At 37.1% G+C, this 16,284-nt stretch overlaps 2 protein-coding genes across 2 annotated transcripts in view; one reads left to right on the top strand and one right to left on the bottom strand.

Moving 5' to 3' along the window:
- The window catches only part of LOC111157223 (MCTS1, re-initiation and release factor), a 110,689-nt gene that overhangs the window by 46,715 nt on the left and 47,690 nt on the right, over positions 1-16,284 (bottom strand). The gene's annotated exons all lie outside the window — the stretch shown is intronic.
- LOC111157314 (cullin 4B) overlaps positions 1-16,284 on the top strand; it is a 37,743-nt gene that overhangs the window by 2,302 nt on the left and 19,157 nt on the right. The window contains exons 3-10 of the mRNA XM_022518619.1: positions 1,162-1,277; positions 11,066-11,169; positions 12,056-12,125; positions 12,924-12,997; positions 13,851-14,013; positions 14,156-14,245; positions 14,545-14,627; positions 15,921-15,988. Coding sequence (XP_022374327.1) covers positions 1,162-1,277; positions 11,066-11,169; positions 12,056-12,125; positions 12,924-12,997; positions 13,851-14,013; positions 14,156-14,245; positions 14,545-14,627; positions 15,921-15,988 — 768 coding nt within the window. The remainder of the gene's footprint in view (positions 1-1,161; positions 1,278-11,065; positions 11,170-12,055; positions 12,126-12,923; positions 12,998-13,850; positions 14,014-14,155; positions 14,246-14,544; positions 14,628-15,920; positions 15,989-16,284) is intronic.

Raw genomic sequence — 16,284 nt, 5'->3', positions numbered from 1 at the left:
TAAATATTAGTTTTGAGAAAATTAGATTCTCAATGCTTGTGTTTTCAGCATTAGTGTGGAAATCAGGAACATGCTTTATTTTGTTTAAAGCAGAGGATTATAGTGTTTGTTTTTAACCTTCTCTTTTTTTCCTATCACTCTTCTCCCATCCCCAGGTTCTTAAGTGTTGTAATCTTTCTGATTTAATTAGACCTTTCTGAAGTAAATGTGTATTGTAATTGACTAGCGTGTTCACTATTCCACTCAAAGTGTATCGATTTAATAGCCAAGAATTTTTAAAGAGATGAGCTATGATCCTAATTTCATTTGCATACTGGTCTCTGAGATTTTGTTTGGGTTATTTCTTTCCCTCTTAAACTAAAAACATATCGTTAAGGTATTAGGATGTTCTAATTAAAAAAAAATACTCGTTGCTGGTCAATGAAGTTTAAAGCCTGGGTTAAGAGAGTCCTTTCCATTCTGAAAATGCTACATAGGTTCTGGAGTCATTTGGATGTTATAATTTTTTTAAATTTCACTCTCCTCGTAGATGTAGTTTAAATTAAAACCTGAGTGAAGATGTTTCTCTCCATTTGTGGATGGTGCATAAATGTGAGGATCAAGCAGACTTGGATTAGAATCCTAGTTTTGCCATTAGCTGTTGATGACCTTGGGCAAGCCTTACTAAATGAGTCTTCTTAGTTTTCTTGGTTGCAAGATAGGGATAAATAATACCTTCCTTAGAGCATTGTTAGGGAGATTAAGATGTTTGTAAAGTGCCTTGTGCATAGTAGACATTCAGTGTTTTAAATCTCAGGTGCACAATTCATGTTGACTGATTTAGGTTTTACATGTGATGGAATAAGATCAAGATTGTTATTTTTTATCTGCGATTCTTGAATTTTTATTTTTTGGAGCAATACAGTCAGTTGCAAAAAAAAAAAAAACCCTTGCCTTTCATTCTAATAGGTGAGTCAAAATGACATAAACAGTATTGTGGCATTTCAAATTTTATTCTTTATGCTAAGCCTAAATACAGTAGCTACTTTAATATTTAGATGTAATAATTACAAAAATCACAGTTTACCCTTAAAAAGCAGTAATACTATTATTTTACCTTAATGGATCCTTTCCTTACTGTATGCTACATATTCTGATATCAACCTTGTACATATTATCTAGATAAGCCCAAATTACCAGAGAACTACACGGATGAAACATGGCAGAAGCTGAAAGAAGCAGTGGAAGCTATCCAGAATAGTACTTCAATTAAGTACAATTTAGAAGAACTCTATCAGGTATGTATGAACGTGGATACCGGATTTGGCCAGCGTAAATTGAGGTGGTATGTATATGGATTTTACTTTGAAATGAGTCTTTATATAGACTTACAGTTTTCTTCTAATGAAAATTTCTTGATGAATTTATGCACTCTTTTATAATCAGACTACATATGCTGACATACTGACATTCTGACAAACTATGAGTACAGTCATATTGGTATATATTGGGTTTATCTTAGACCCTTATGAGGAGATTAGGATTTACAGTGAGGAGTACCTTGGTATAATCAAGGTTTTACCTATAATGGAGTCCTACAGCCCGGATCCCAAAGGTAATTTCTGGTGACATGTCATTCCGTTAGGTTACTTCTTGCTAAGTGGGGTTACTCGCCTATAGGAAAGACCTCAAGAAATGCAGATATTCTCTGTATACTTTATCCTCCCTCCTTCTTATTAGTAGCCCTTTGCCGTTTCTTTTTCTTGCTCTTTATGTTTGTTTTATTTTCTGGGCTACAAGACAGTCCTTAGCCAAAAACTGGCATCAGATTGTAATCCAGTGAGGTTCAGGTTTGTTTTTTTGCTTAACAAATGGGTCTATACTTGTACTGTTTAGTTTAAATGTACTATTAAGAACAATTACTGATTTAGACTGCTTACTACCATGATATTTTGCCTACTGTATTTTTTTAAAGATTTTATTAGCACATGAACAAGCAGGGGTGGGGGGAGAACCAGAGGGAGAGGGAGAAACAGATTCCCTGCTGAACAGGGAGTCCAGTGCAGGGCTTGATCCCAGGACCCTGAGATCTTCACCTGAGTCAAAGGCAGACGCTTAACTGAGGGCCCTGTCCTACTGTATTTTTGACACAACCACTTCAAGAAGTTACTTTCCATTGTAGCACAAGCAGTTTATATATATAAAAAAATTCAGAGTACCAATAGTTTGTGCTTTTTTTTTTAAAAAAAGATTGATTTATTTTAGAGAGCGAGGGTATATGCAATTGAACCGGGGGGAGGGCAGAGGGAGAATGAATCTCAAGCAGACTCTGTGCTGAGTGGGGTCGTGAGGACTCGGGGTTGTCCCCAAGATCATGACAGCCAAAACGAAGAGTCAGAAGCTTAACCGGCTGTGCCACCCAGGCACTATGTTTGTGTTTTTCTTATTGATAAGTACCTTCTAAGAAATTAAGTTGGTTTGATTGATCAGAATTTGTCGTTTTTATCTATTCATTTCAGTTGCAGAGGTGGTATGGTAATGGGCAAACCCAACCTGGATTAGGAGTCCGAAGACAGATTTGGGATCTTCTTTTGGTGGCTGTTACCCTTCTGATCTTGAGCAAGAAACTAGACCTCCCTCAGCTTCATTTTCCTCCTCTGTAAAACAGGGAAAAGAGTACTTGTCCTACCTACCTCACGGGGTTGCTTCTAAGAATCAAATTAAGATGTGAGAAACCCCTTGAGGCACCATGTTATAGAAATATAAGATGATGTTATCACTAGTGAAGCTCTTTCATAAGTCACAGTGTGGCTTTTGCACTTGTAATAAGTCAATTAAGATCACCAGTTTCTGTTGCTGTGAGAACTGAACGAGTCAGTGCATGTGAAACACTCAGAACGATGCCCAGCACGTAGTTAATAATGTCATACAATATTACCGCTGTAACACAATGTGTCAGGTATTAGCTGTACTGAGCTATTAAGGAGAAGCCCACCTTAGTTGGCTGTGTTGGTATATTGTATATGTGGCTCCTGGGCTGTGCAGTAATAAAAGTCGAATTACGGAATTAGAGTTGGAAAGGCCTTAAGAGATCATGTAGTCCCGTGGCGTTTCTTCGTATAGTGCAGGTGGTCCTCTACAAATCAGGTTTATCTTTTATTATCTTTTAAGCATTATAGGAACTGTTTGTGAATTAGACACGGTAGCAGTTATTATTCCTCTATTGATCAGGAAACTCAGTGTCAGGGAAGTTAAATAATGTGGCCAGACTCCCGTTGAGATGCCCAGGTTTCAAGCCAGTGCACTTCCCCTCCTGTGCTGCTTCAGTGATACACTGTAGCACTTTGAGTACCTCTGTAGAGCAGTGTTAGAGGCAGACCCTTTCACTTTAGGGAAAAAACTGTCCTCAAAGAAGGTAATTTTTTCCTTCACGTGTGTGTATATACAGTGTTTATTTGTATATACGGTGTTTATTTGGGTATGGTGGTATATAGCAACTTTAGTTTCAATAATGTTATTTTATGTTTTATGTTTATAGCATATTGTTTTAAAGTATCACTTCTTTAGGAAGCAGGAAGAGCTTAGGAAAGCTCTCTGCTGAGCAGAGAGCCCAATGCGGGGCTCGATCCCAGAATCGTGGGATCATGACCTGAGCTGAAGGTAGAGGCTTTAACCCACTGAGCCACCCAGGCGCCCCCTGTTTATAGCATATTGATTGTGATTGTTATTGAACCCTATTTACTTTACCTTGAATATTTTCCTAGAGCTTTTGGGTTCAAAAATATTTTTCTGCTAAATTGATTCTCTTCAATTCTTTTATGTTTCAAGAGTTCATAGCTTACATTTTTTTGTTTTTCATTTTCTTCTACTTCAGAATTATTACCTGCTATTGTTCAGTTGCGTTTCTTTAGCCTAAAATCAGCGTTCTAACTTTCTGCTCTCTGCACTTTTCACAGTACTTTACTGTTTCTGCTGTAATAAATTCAAAAGCATTTGTTTCTAGCTCTTTTGTTGTTTTTGACCTTAATCTTTATAAATGCTCCTTTGGATTATTCTCAGAAAGTTTATTTTGGAAGTTCAGGTTCAAAAAAGGATAAAAAGATAAGGGAGTAAAATTTTTTCATACCATCTGGGTTTCAGGTGCTTGTTTAATTTTGACTGGTTGAGATGTAAATGAAAAGTACTCTCCTAAAGAGGGGGTAGGTGAGGGAGGGAAATGGCCAAAAAAAAAAAAAAGTATTCTCCTAAGTCTCCTAAAATTGAAACTATAGAAGTATGTAGTATACCAACGAAAAGTTCACCAAACCCCTCATTCCCCCATCCTCCCTTGTCTCTGAAGTAAATGCTTATTTGGCATATGTCTATGAAGAACTTTTTTCTGTGCATGCAAAACTGTTATGTTTTAAATCCTAAGCATAGAAGTCCCTAGTGCAGTTTGCTTGTACTGCCTCCCTAAGTTTTTAATTTATAGAAAAGAACATGTTCTGAGTGCATTTGCAAGAAAAGTGAAAGACATTTTTTCAGTGATTTTTATTTTTAAAAATGGTCTTTTTTGAAGATTTTATTTATTTGACACAGAGAGAGACATCGAGAGAGGGAACGCAAGCGGGGGGACTAGGAGAGGGAGAAGCAGATTCCCTGCAGAGCAGGGAGCCCAGCACAGGGTTCCATCCAGGACCCTGGGATCAGGACCTGAGCTGATGGCAGACGCTTAATGATTGAGCCACCCAGGTGCCCCGTTAAAAGTGATTTTAAATGAGAATTGTACTTGAGTTTAAAAAATTACCTTTCCTAGACAACCTTGAAATCCTAAAATATGAGGCAGTGATTAATGTTTTGATTTGCAGGCTTTTTTTTTTGGTTTGTTTGCTTGTTTTTGATTGACTACAGGTAGTATAGTTAACTGCACTGACTTTTGAGTTGACCTGCCTTAGTTTAGAGATCTGCCACTCACGATAACTTCTCTAAGCCTTGTTTTCCTCATTTGTAAAATGGGAAGACCAACATTACCTATGTAGCGGGATTGTTGAGTTGTAAACAAAATGCTGCAAAAACTACTTATTACAGTGTCTGCTACTTATTATCATCATCAGTGATGATGATACTTATTATCATCATCAGTGATGATGATAATAATAAATGAGCCTTTTTAAAAGATGCCTTTAAGATTGTACTTTATTATACAGCTCTAAAGCCACACATGTTTTAAAATTCTAAATCCACACTGGGCCAGAACAGCTGGCCGATAAATAGATTACATTCCAAATATGTGTCAGTAGACACCATTAGCCAAATTGAAAAAAATAATAGAAAAAGAGAGGAACTCTCTAGGAACAATATCCTTTACTTCTTAAGAATATGTCTTGTTTTTTACATGTGGTATCTTATAATAGTTGGAATTTTGGCTATTGGATTATTTTCCTCTTGTTCTCAGCCTTTATATAAGTAGCTGTGTAGTGTTTTTAAATCGGCTACCTTTTTTTGGAGCTGGCTGGTTGTTTATATATGAAAGTTTAACATTTATTCTTAGTATAAATGTCTAGCTGTTTTCTTTGAAGGCAAGCCTAGTCCGTATTTCAATTCTAATGGAAATAATTTTATTTATTATAAATGGGAACTCTTGTTTGGTTAGCTTTTTGTGAAATAAATCTTAAATAATGAACTTTTCTACTAATACCTCATTTATCAAGTAGATGACCGTAAGACTGGAAGCAAGGAGTGTGTCCATCTCAGTGTAGGTTATTACCCATTGTAAAATCTGGTAGTTTATTTTTTATTTTTTTTTTAAATCTGGTGGTTTAAACAGAGGTTACAGAAGACCAGTTAGATTCTTAGAACCGATGAGTAGCTTTTGTATTCTATATACTTTTTAAAGGTTTTTTGTTTACTTGAGAGAAAGAGTGAGTGATAACACAAGCCAGTGGGGAGAGGCAGAGGGAGAAGTGGACTCCCCGCTGAGCAGAGAGCCCAATGCTGGGCTCCACGTGGGGATGGATCCCAGGACCCCAGGACCACGACCAGAGCCAAAGGCAGACGCTCAACCAACTGAGCCGCCTAGGCGCCTCTTTTGTATTCTGTATTGATGAGTAGCTAATTGTGTTCTATGTAAGGTTGCTTAATTGTTGTCAATCTTGATTTTTTTTTAAGATTAGTCTATCACATTTTGTAGTGCTTCTCTCTGTTGAGTTAGTACTTAATATTATTCCTGCAATTTAAAGCGTGCAACTACAAATTCTTAGTCCTTGGTAATTTTCAGCTAACTTAAACCCTGTTACTAGATGTAAAAAGAAAAATTAGAGGGGCGCCTGGGGTGGCTCAGTCGTTAAGCATCTAACTTCGGTTCCAGTCCATGATCCCAGGGTCCTGTGATCCCAGGGTCCTGGTATTGAGCCCCCCATCGGCCTCCCTGCTCAGCAGGAGGCCTGCTTCTCCCTCTCCCACTCTTCCTGCTTGTGTTCCCTCTCACTGAGTCTTCTATCAAATAAACAAAATCTTCAAAAAAAAAAAAGAAAAGAAAAGAAAAATTAGATTTCTTGTCTAGCTTCCCTGCTGCAAGTTCTTAGTTTCTGATATATTTCAAGTATCTTATTTCAGCCATTTTTACTACATGTAAAAAGATAATTTAGAGTTTATTGCTATATCATTTCTTGAAACTTTATGGTATGCTTTCCTTTCTTTAAACATATAATTTGAAAAATAAGACCCAACCCATTAGGCCAGTGACCAGAGTTCAGGACCCTGATGAGAATTTAATATCTTTCTGGGTGTCTATTATTGTTAAGTCAGAAAAGTTTCTAGATTTCCTGCCTTACCATGTTTAATTATGTTTGTAGTCTTTGTGTTTTTTAATTCTTATTTTAATCCTCTTCATTTTTTTATTCTAGCCATACTGCTCACCCTCATTTCCGTTCCCTTGTCCCAGATGCAATCTTTTGTGCCTTTGCTGTTTCTTAAATCCTGTATTCCCCAAAGCATCAAATTTCAGGAACTATAGTTTTACATTTCATTTGCTACATGTTTACATTTCTTTGGAGTGTATGGTTTTGTTTGTATCAAACATGTTTTTCTTTTTTCAGACATGTTTTTTGATGTGACATTTATGGATTTTGGCAGATAGGGGCTGGGATTTAGAGGAATAAAGGTTAGAAACTTGCTAGAATGTTTCTATTGTATATCTGATTACCTTTAAGAGGGGTTCAAGGCAACGTATTTTACCAGTAATGATTGGAAGTTTGAGTTAAAAGAAAGTTTTATTTAAGAGACTTATGAAACTATGTAGAGTCTGTTTGATACAAATAGTTGCATGTGAAGTGAGATACAAAATAATTGATACTAATAGTGCATTTTAAAGATCTGGAATAAAATATAGCTTATCCCAAACTTTAAGTAGTGATTTAACACCTTCCTATTCTTGTTTCTGTCCTAGCATCTAACAGGATACAGAGTACTTACTTAGTAAACAGTCCTTGTTGAGTCAGTTACTGCTTCCTGTGTGCAAAGCTGGGTAGATGCCATGGGAATATAGAGATCACTTAGGCCTGACCCTGAGGTTCTTATTATATTCTAGTAGGTTCATGAAATTAGTAGTTTTTGACCAGCATTTTTTTGTTATTTTTAAAGAGATTTTATTTATTTGACAGAGCACACAAGCAGGGGGAGCTACAGAGAGGGAGGGAGAATTAGGCTCCCCAATGAGCAGATTGCGGGATGTGGGGCTCTATCTCAGGACCCTGGAATCATGACCCAAGCCAAAGGCAAACGCTAAACCAACTGAGCCATCAGGCACCCTAATGACTAACATTTTTTTAAAAGGCAAAATAGAAAATAATCAGAGAACTTCGCACATAATAATGATAAGTGTAGTCTCATGAAGATTTTGTTTCAGTTACATAAATTTTTTTTTTTACGTACAATAGATTGTGACATAAAATGTACTTCTTGCTGTGGCTTGTCAAAAATTTTTGGAAGCCCCTATTTTAGGCACACATGACTGCTTCAAATAAATCTTGCTTTAAAAAGTAAGGAAAGCAGAGTGTTTAGATCATGGTGTGTATGGAAGATTATAAACAGACATGAGACTACTAAAATGGTAAGATTGAGCCTTGAATGCCATGCTGAAAACTGTGGTGGTGGGGAAGATAGAAAAGGTTTATTGGGTGAGGTGAATATTTAAGTTTTTTGAGTATTTAATGTATTCATCTGGTTCGAAACCCAAAAAGTATTACAGAGCATGTAGTGAAAAGTTTCACTTCCACCCTGTTTTCTACCCACCTCCCCCCAGCTAGTTCCTCTATCCACAAACATTAGTTTGGGGAGTATCTTTTTCAGTGGTGTAAATAACTATGTGTTTTTATTATTTTGTCTTTTTTACATAAATGATATTAGACCATGCAGCACATGGTTCAGTCCTTTATACTTTTTAAAAGATTTTTTTTTTTAAGAATTCATTTTTGAGTAATCGCAATACCCAGCACATGGCTTGAACCACATCCCCAGGATCAAGATCGCATGCTCCACTGACTGAGTCAGTCAGGTGCCCCAGTCCTTTGTATTTTTTAATACCTATTACGGAATTTCTCCATAATAGTACTTGAGGAGCTTAATGAAGGGTTGTTAAGGAAGGGAAATTACTAGATCTGGTCTATATATGTTAAGAAGCAGTCAATGCTAACTAGAGAAGCAGAATGTTCAGTTCCAATTTGACCTTCAAGACTCACCTTAGATGCTCCCATTCCTGCTTTTCTTGCCTCTAACATCTTAAGTAACTCTCTTAACTAAACATGGAGGAGATTGTATGCATATAAAGCCCAGCTTAATTCTCTGTCATTATTCCCATTAGCTCTTCATTTTCCTCTGGTCTTTGGGATTCCACCTTTTTACTTCTGCTCAGGAAACCTTTCCTGACTTGCTCCAGTCCTAAAGAGACTGGGTTAGGGCCTTTGCCTCGATGCTTACCCTCATCATAGCACCTAACACAATGTTTTGTAATTCTGTGTTTTCTGATCAGTTTTCTCCTTACACTGTAAGCCTCTTCTATGTGTAGGACACATTGCTGGTTGTAAGTACATTAGTTTTTCGGATATTTAACCCTATTGCCTGGTTTAAGCCTCCAAAAGCATTAAAAGAATATGTGGGTACATGAACAAGCACATAGGGTCTTTTTCTCGTTAAGGGGAATTGGGGGATGAGATATACACAAATAGATATAGAATTTAAAATAAGATACAGTATTGGAACGCCTGGGTGGCTGAGTTGGTTAAGCCACTGCCTTCAGCTCAGGTCTTGATCCCAGGGTCCTGGGAGTCCTGCATCAGGCTTCTTGCTCAGCAGGGAGCCTGCTTCTCCGCCTCTGCCTGCCATTCTGCCTGTTTGTGCACTCCCTCTTTCTCTCTCTCTCTCTGACAAATAAATAAGTAAAATCTTTAAAAAAAAGACACGGTATTGACTCGGTGACAAGTCACTGTGTTACGATTGGTGATAGTGCCAGGTGAGGCAGTTAAACAGCTTATTGGAAGAGGTGGAACCTAGCTGAGTAGTAAAGGAATATGGTATCTTGTGTAAGAAGATAGAAACACAGCAGAAGGAAATGGGAGAAGAGGGAGTTGGAGAAGTACTGAAGTGGGAAATGTGGATGAGATAAGTACAAAGACAGAATCTAAGCAGGGAAATGAGAAATGCTGAGAAAATGAGTCCTTCAAAAGGAACATTGGATACAATGAGAAGAATACTAAAGAAGGCGGGGGAAGAGTCCATAGAGAACCAGTGTGAACAGAAAGGCTCAGAAATAAGCATAAATACACCCTTTAGGTATTTGTGGCCTAACTTAACCCCATGGAAAGTGGCCAGAGGAGAATCAGTGGTCTTATTCCTCCTTAGCTACTGGATCTAATTGGCCTGCTGTTCCTGGTGAGGTGTAGTGACTTTCCTGCAATGATATAAGTGGTTTTCTTTAAGCTTTCTTTTCATTTGCTAATTTGTTTACTGGCCCTGCATGCTGGGAATGTGACTTCCACATAGGTAAGTATTTATAAAATTCCCACTAACCTACGGAACTTGGATCTTCCCTTAGAGTCAGTTTTTTTTTTTAAAGATTTTATTCATCCACTTGACAGACAGAGATCACAAGCAGGCAGAGAGGCAGAGAGAGAGGAGGAAGCAGGCTCCCCGCTGAGCAGAGAGCCCGATGCGGGGCTCAATCCCAGGACCCTGGGATCATGACCTGAGCCGAAGGCAGAGGCTTTAACCCACTGAGCCACCCAGGTGCCCCCTTAGAGTCAATTTTAATCACTTTTCTGCCTTTTGTGGTGAGGAAGGAATCCTGGTGTTAAGTCATTACTAGTTGGAATTATAGATTGTATCAGAGTTCATCCAAAGAGTTTTACCATGCGTGTTGTCTTAAAATTGAAAGTCTTTGATACACATAACAAGAAACTAAAAGAAATCTGAAGTTTGCCCTTTTGGGATCTGGGTATAAAGGAAGACAAGTTAAACTATTAGAATGAAGTAAAAATAGTCATTTCTGGTGTAATTAATGTTTATTTAATTGTACAAATTCTCAAACCTTTATATTTAAACATTCATAACCTGAAATATTAGAGAAAAATACTTGGTGTTTACATCATACTCCTAATACTGCTAGCAAGAATCCATTGTTCCAAGAAAACCAAAGAAAGTGTAAGTTTTAACTCAGTGGCAGTCAGACCGCCCAATCCATCTGATAAACATTGGTGAAACTGTTTTTTAAACTCAGAATGGAATTCTGCTTATGAAAACAATTAACATTTTTAAGAACAAGACAGCATTGATGTGTAGTCATGTTATAAATTGGATGTCTCCACAGGGTAGGACTTGGCTTGATTCTGTCCATCCTTAACCTGAACAGCCATAATAAATGTATTAGTTGGTTTTTTTGTACATCGGTTATGAAAAAGTTCACTCACATTCATATTTTGTTACTTTACTGTGTTTTAAATGGTTAAATACCCTTTTTAATAAAACAATGTAAAATATTAAAATAATAAGAATTTGATGTAAATTATCAGTAACCCCATTTTCTCCTTAAACATGTATGTGTTTAATCTTGCAGGCTGTAGAAAATCTCTGTTCCTACAAGATTTCTGCAAACTTGTACAAACAGCTGAGACAGATTTGTGAAGATCACATCAAAGCACAAATTCATCAGTTCAGAGAATATCCTTTTAAAAACCAAAAATACTATATTTTTATCTGTTTCCTCCTTCCTTGTCCCTCACTATTTAACCCAACTTGAAATGCAATTGCCTGTGTTTTGTAGATTTGTTACTCTTCCTTACCGTTCTGGAGAAATAAGATAAGAGTTGTTGACTTTTCAACTTTAAGTTCCAAGTCTGCATTGTGATGTTAGTGCAAACAAGATGTCCTTATGTCTTTACCCTTTTTGTCCTGACAAATTTCCATTTAAGGAAAAATAATATTCTAAGGGAAATCGTAAGGAACATAATGCTCTCTTTTGTGTAAGACTTACTCTAAAAGGTATTTAGTGGAACCTGAAACTTTTTTACAGTTTAAGGAATAGTATTTTGTTCTATAAGTGCTATTTAGATTTTTTTTTTAAGATTTTACCTGTTTGCAAGAGGGAGAGAGTGAGCACAAGCAGGGGGAGCAGCAGGTGGAGGGAGAAGCAGGCTCCCCGCTGAGCAAGAGTGACTTGATCCTAGAACCCTGGGATCATGATCTGGGCTGAAGGCAGGCACCTAACTGACTGAGCCACCCAGGCGTGCCTGTTTTTATTTAGTGTGTGATGCACCCTATTTAAGACAAATACACTCTTACATTTCTTTTTCTTTTTTTTTTAAGATTTTATTTGTTTATTTGACAGAGAGAGATCACAAGTAGACAGCGAGGCAGGCGGGGGTGGGGGGGAGCAGGCTCCCTGCTGAGCAGAGAGCCCGATGCGGGGCTCAATCCCAGGATGCTGGGATCATGACCTGATCCGAAAGCAGAGGCTTTAACCCACTAAGCCACCCAGGCGCCCCTGCTTTTACATTTCTTATATTATTTGTACTAAGCACTTAAAAATATCCTTGACGTGTCTCATGGATTCATTGGATAGTGTTCTTTTTCTAAAGAAAATAGATAGATGCTGGCAAAATCATTGCAGACAAATGGTAAGCTGGAAAAAGTATTATGTTTCAGCTAAATATTGTAGTTAAATAAATTTTTTCAAATACGTGGATGTTAGTTTTAAAAGCTTTGCAGTGTGGTGGGCGGGGAGTGCCTCAATATCCGCTCTTTTTCTGAATTGAACACTAATTTGGTTTAAGTTTTCTAGTTTAAAACTGTAGGTTATAGGGAAACCACCATTTTAAAATGAGTTGCACCTTAGGATCATTTTTGTCACACTTAACCAAAAAGTATCTCATTTTTTAAAAAGTTATATATTTGTCTGTTAGTCGTGATGGATGTCCCACCCACCTACTCCATTGCCTGTGAAGGTACCTGGTGGGTCCTGCCTAGTTCCTTCACATCACCACCTTTTCCTTTCTCCCTAATCTGGTATTTATTTTATACCTTATATTCTGCAAACTAAAAAAAGAATCTTAAAATCCCCCTACCCAAAACCACATATGTACAATTTAGGGCAGCTTCACCCTGAATGAGCTCTGTTACTGAGGAAGAATTATATGTGTGTCCCCTTAATTCCCTGTTTTTATTTTCAGTTACATCTCAAGTTGCAGAGAAGTCTTAGGACCATTTTAAGTGTCCCTCTTCTAGAAACTACAGCAAGAATTAAGACAATAGAATAGTTTAATAAAAATGATTTGGGCATATTCTCAGGTAGATTTCTTTATCTGTATGTAGTAGTCTAGTATATGTAAAAGTAAACCCTGTAATTTTATTATTTAATCAAGAGCAAATGTTTCAGCTTAACAAAATATAAAAATCGATTTCTTTTTTGTTGACAGATCATGATCAGGAGCATTTTTCTGTTTCTGGATAGAACTTATGTTCTGCAGAATTCAATGCTACCCTCCATTTGGTAAGGATGCCAGAAAAAAATGCAAAAAAATTTGTTACAAATCATAGTCAAATCTTAATTACACTAATGGAAAGAGAGTAAGTGGTACTATGAATATTCTCCCAAAAACTCAAATTTGGCTTCTAGACTTGTATTTATAGCACTTTTACCTTCTCAGTTATGTTTGCCTAGTCCAATACTGGTGATAGCTAACATTCCCTGAGCATATAACAACTTAATGAAGAAGTTTTTTTGTTAGCTAAGGAGATTAAAGTTTGCTCTGGACTGTCTAGGAGTGTGCATTATTTTGTTGCTTATCAAGAGTTTGCTCATTATCTGTTAAGATTGCTATGGATTTTGTTGCTTACCAGGAATTTGCTCATTATCTGTTAACATTACCATGGAAAATTCCATGTAAACACAAAAATAGAATAGTATAATGAGCTCTTTCCCCCACCTTGTGCCTAGCATCTACCTACAGCAATTATCGGAGAGTTTACTGATTTTTGAGTACTGAAGCCAGATGACAAATGACCAATTAAGCCTTCATTACCAGTACAGTGAAAGCCATTTTGTCTTTGAACTAATTTTGTCTCATGATTTGACCAAGGAAGAAATCCACCAAAGGAAGTAATACAAAACTTAGTTATGGAGAAAGACAGGAATTTAGCTTCAGTTCTCATTAAAGACTAAATGAGTTTCCTGTATGCTTTAACTCTAATAATGTGTAAAATTTAATGTGTGGATTTTATCTTTTTACAATTGCTGCTTCAGATCTCGAGCCCTAATTAACATGCAGTGAGAAGTTAAGCAGACCTCTCTAGAAGTGGTATTGTTGTCAATTAATTTTGATCCTATATATTTTTTATTTTAGGGACATGGGACTGGAGTTATTTAGGGCTCATATTATAAGTGATCAGAAAGTCCAGAATAAGACAATTGATGGCATTCTTCTCTTGATTGAGAGGGAAAGGAATGGTGAAGCAATTGATAGAAGTTTACTCCGAAGTCTTTTAAGCATGCTCTCTGATTTGCAAGTAAGTTAACTTTAATTACAGAGCTGATTGCTATTCCTAGTTTGGTGTTTAAAAAACAGATTCATAGTGCTGTTCATATAAAGGCAATTTAATAAATATTTATTGAATAAATGAACTCCTTTATTTTGATCCCTCCTCCCAGATTTATCAGGATTCTTTTGAACAACGATTTTTGGAAGAAACTAACCGGCTCTATGCAGCTGAAGGCCAAAAATTAATGCAGGAAAGAGAGGTATTTAAAAATCATGATTAATAAATCCACTGTGTCTCACGATAGACCTTATATTTTAGGACATAAGCTGCCCTTGGCATTTATCTTCACAACATTGTGATGCTTTTTTCTCACTTAGGTGCTCCTTTCTTTTCTCTCTTCTTAAAGGCTATAATTCTGGATCATAAACTATATATAATTTTATATATGATTCAACCCTGTCACATTGGACAGGGCTACTCCCGGGATCTTTTGGACTTGACATTTTCTGAATGATTTATGGGGAGGAAAACAATAATATAAAAAAACTGTCTTTGTAGGTTCCTGAATATCTTCATCATGTTAACAAACGTCTAGAAGAAGAAGCAGACAGACTTATTACTTACTTAGATCAGACCACCCAGTAAGTATTATATGCTTAGCCTAATAGACTTTAACCAGTGTCATTGAATCACTTAAGGTACTTCAATTTTTAACAATTATTTTCTCTATGCAAATCTTATTTGCCCCAAAAATTTTATTTGCCCCAGTTAATTAGATTTAATCAAGTAAATCTAATGTGTGTATGTGTATATGTTTAAAAATTTAAATATAAAATATTTAAATTTAAAAATAGTATTATTAGAGGAGCACCTGGCTGGTTCAGTTGGTAGAGCATATGACTCTTGATCTCAGAGTCATGAGTTCAAGCTCCATGCTGGGGATAGAGCTTACTTCTGTAAAAAATGAAAAAAAAATTGTATTAGAACCTGATGTGATCTTTGAAATCTTAAGGCTGTTTAAAATTCAGTAGATGTTTGGAGGAGAAACTGTTTCTTTGCTTTCCTAAATATTACCAAGGAGTAAGTAGCATAGATAACTACTTTCCTAATAAAAGCAGAGAAACTTGGAAAAAGCCAGCCACAGCAAGACCATGGAAATACTTATTTTTTTAAAAGATTTTATTTATTTATTTGACAGAGAGAAAGAGATCACAAGTAAGGAGAGAGGCAGGCAGAGAGAGGGGGAAGCAGCTCTCTGCTGAGCAGAGATCCCAATGCAGGGCTCAATCCCAGGACCCTGAGAGACCATGACCTGAGCCAAAGGCAGAGGCTTAACCCACTGAGCCACCCAGCCGCCCCCCCTTCTTATGGTATAAGTAAAGTAACTCTGAGCACCAGTACATTTAAACATAGGATAGGGATATTGAAATTGACATAACACAAGCTATTTGAGAGGTGCTTGGGTGCCTCAGTTGGTTAAGCATTCCAGCTCTTGCTTTTGGCTCAGGTCATGCATGATGTCAGAGTTATGAGATGGAACCCTGAGTCAGGCTCAGGCGCTGAGCGTGGAGCCTGCTTGGGATTCTTTCTTTCCCTCTCCTCCCCCCATCTCTCTATTTTATTTTTTTTAAGGATTTGCTTATCCATTTTAGAGAGAGAACTGGGGGAGAGGGAGGGAGCAGATCCCAAGCATACTCCCCTCTGAGTGTGGAGCGCCATGTGGGAGCTCGATTCCACAAGCCCGAGATAAATGACCTGAGCCCAAATCGAGAGTCAGGCACCTAACTGTCTGAGCCAGCCAGGCATCCCGTTGTGCTCTCTCCTTAAAAAAAGGTGCAGCAGCAGCAAGCTGTTTGTTCCCCCCCACCCCCGGAAAGACTTTAAGTTTTCAGCAAAGTCAAATGTCAGTAATTCTAAACTTTTTTTCCTTGTAGGAAGTCATTAATTGCTACTGTAGAAAAACAACTTCTAGGTGAACACTTAACCGCAATTCTTCAGAAAGGTAATTGACCAATTGGTTAAGAGATCACTTTTAAAATGGTAGCAGCAAATAAGTAAAAAAAAAAAAAAAGTATTTAAGGATTACCCTTTTAAGAAGTTTGATACTTGTGGCTGCTTTTCTGAGAATGGACATAACCCTTTCTCCCCATGTATCAATGGTAAACTTTGAGGAGATGGTTCTTGGCTTAACTTAAAGATACAGGAACTGAAAATGAGAGGGGTCCACTAACACCAATAAAAAAACCCAAAAGTGGGAATGTGAGAATTCTTGACTTAATTTGTAAGACCACGGTAGAG

The sequence above is a fragment of the Enhydra lutris genome, unplaced genomic scaffold (genome assembly GCF_002288905.1).
Source record: "Enhydra lutris kenyoni isolate GAN:26980312 unplaced genomic scaffold, ASM228890v2 scaffoldscaffold53, whole genome shotgun sequence".
Classification (NCBI taxonomy): Eukaryota; Metazoa; Chordata; class Mammalia; order Carnivora; family Mustelidae; genus Enhydra; species Enhydra lutris.
The sequence above is the reverse complement of the archived record's forward strand: the minus strand, read 5'-3'. Positions and strand labels throughout refer to the sequence as shown.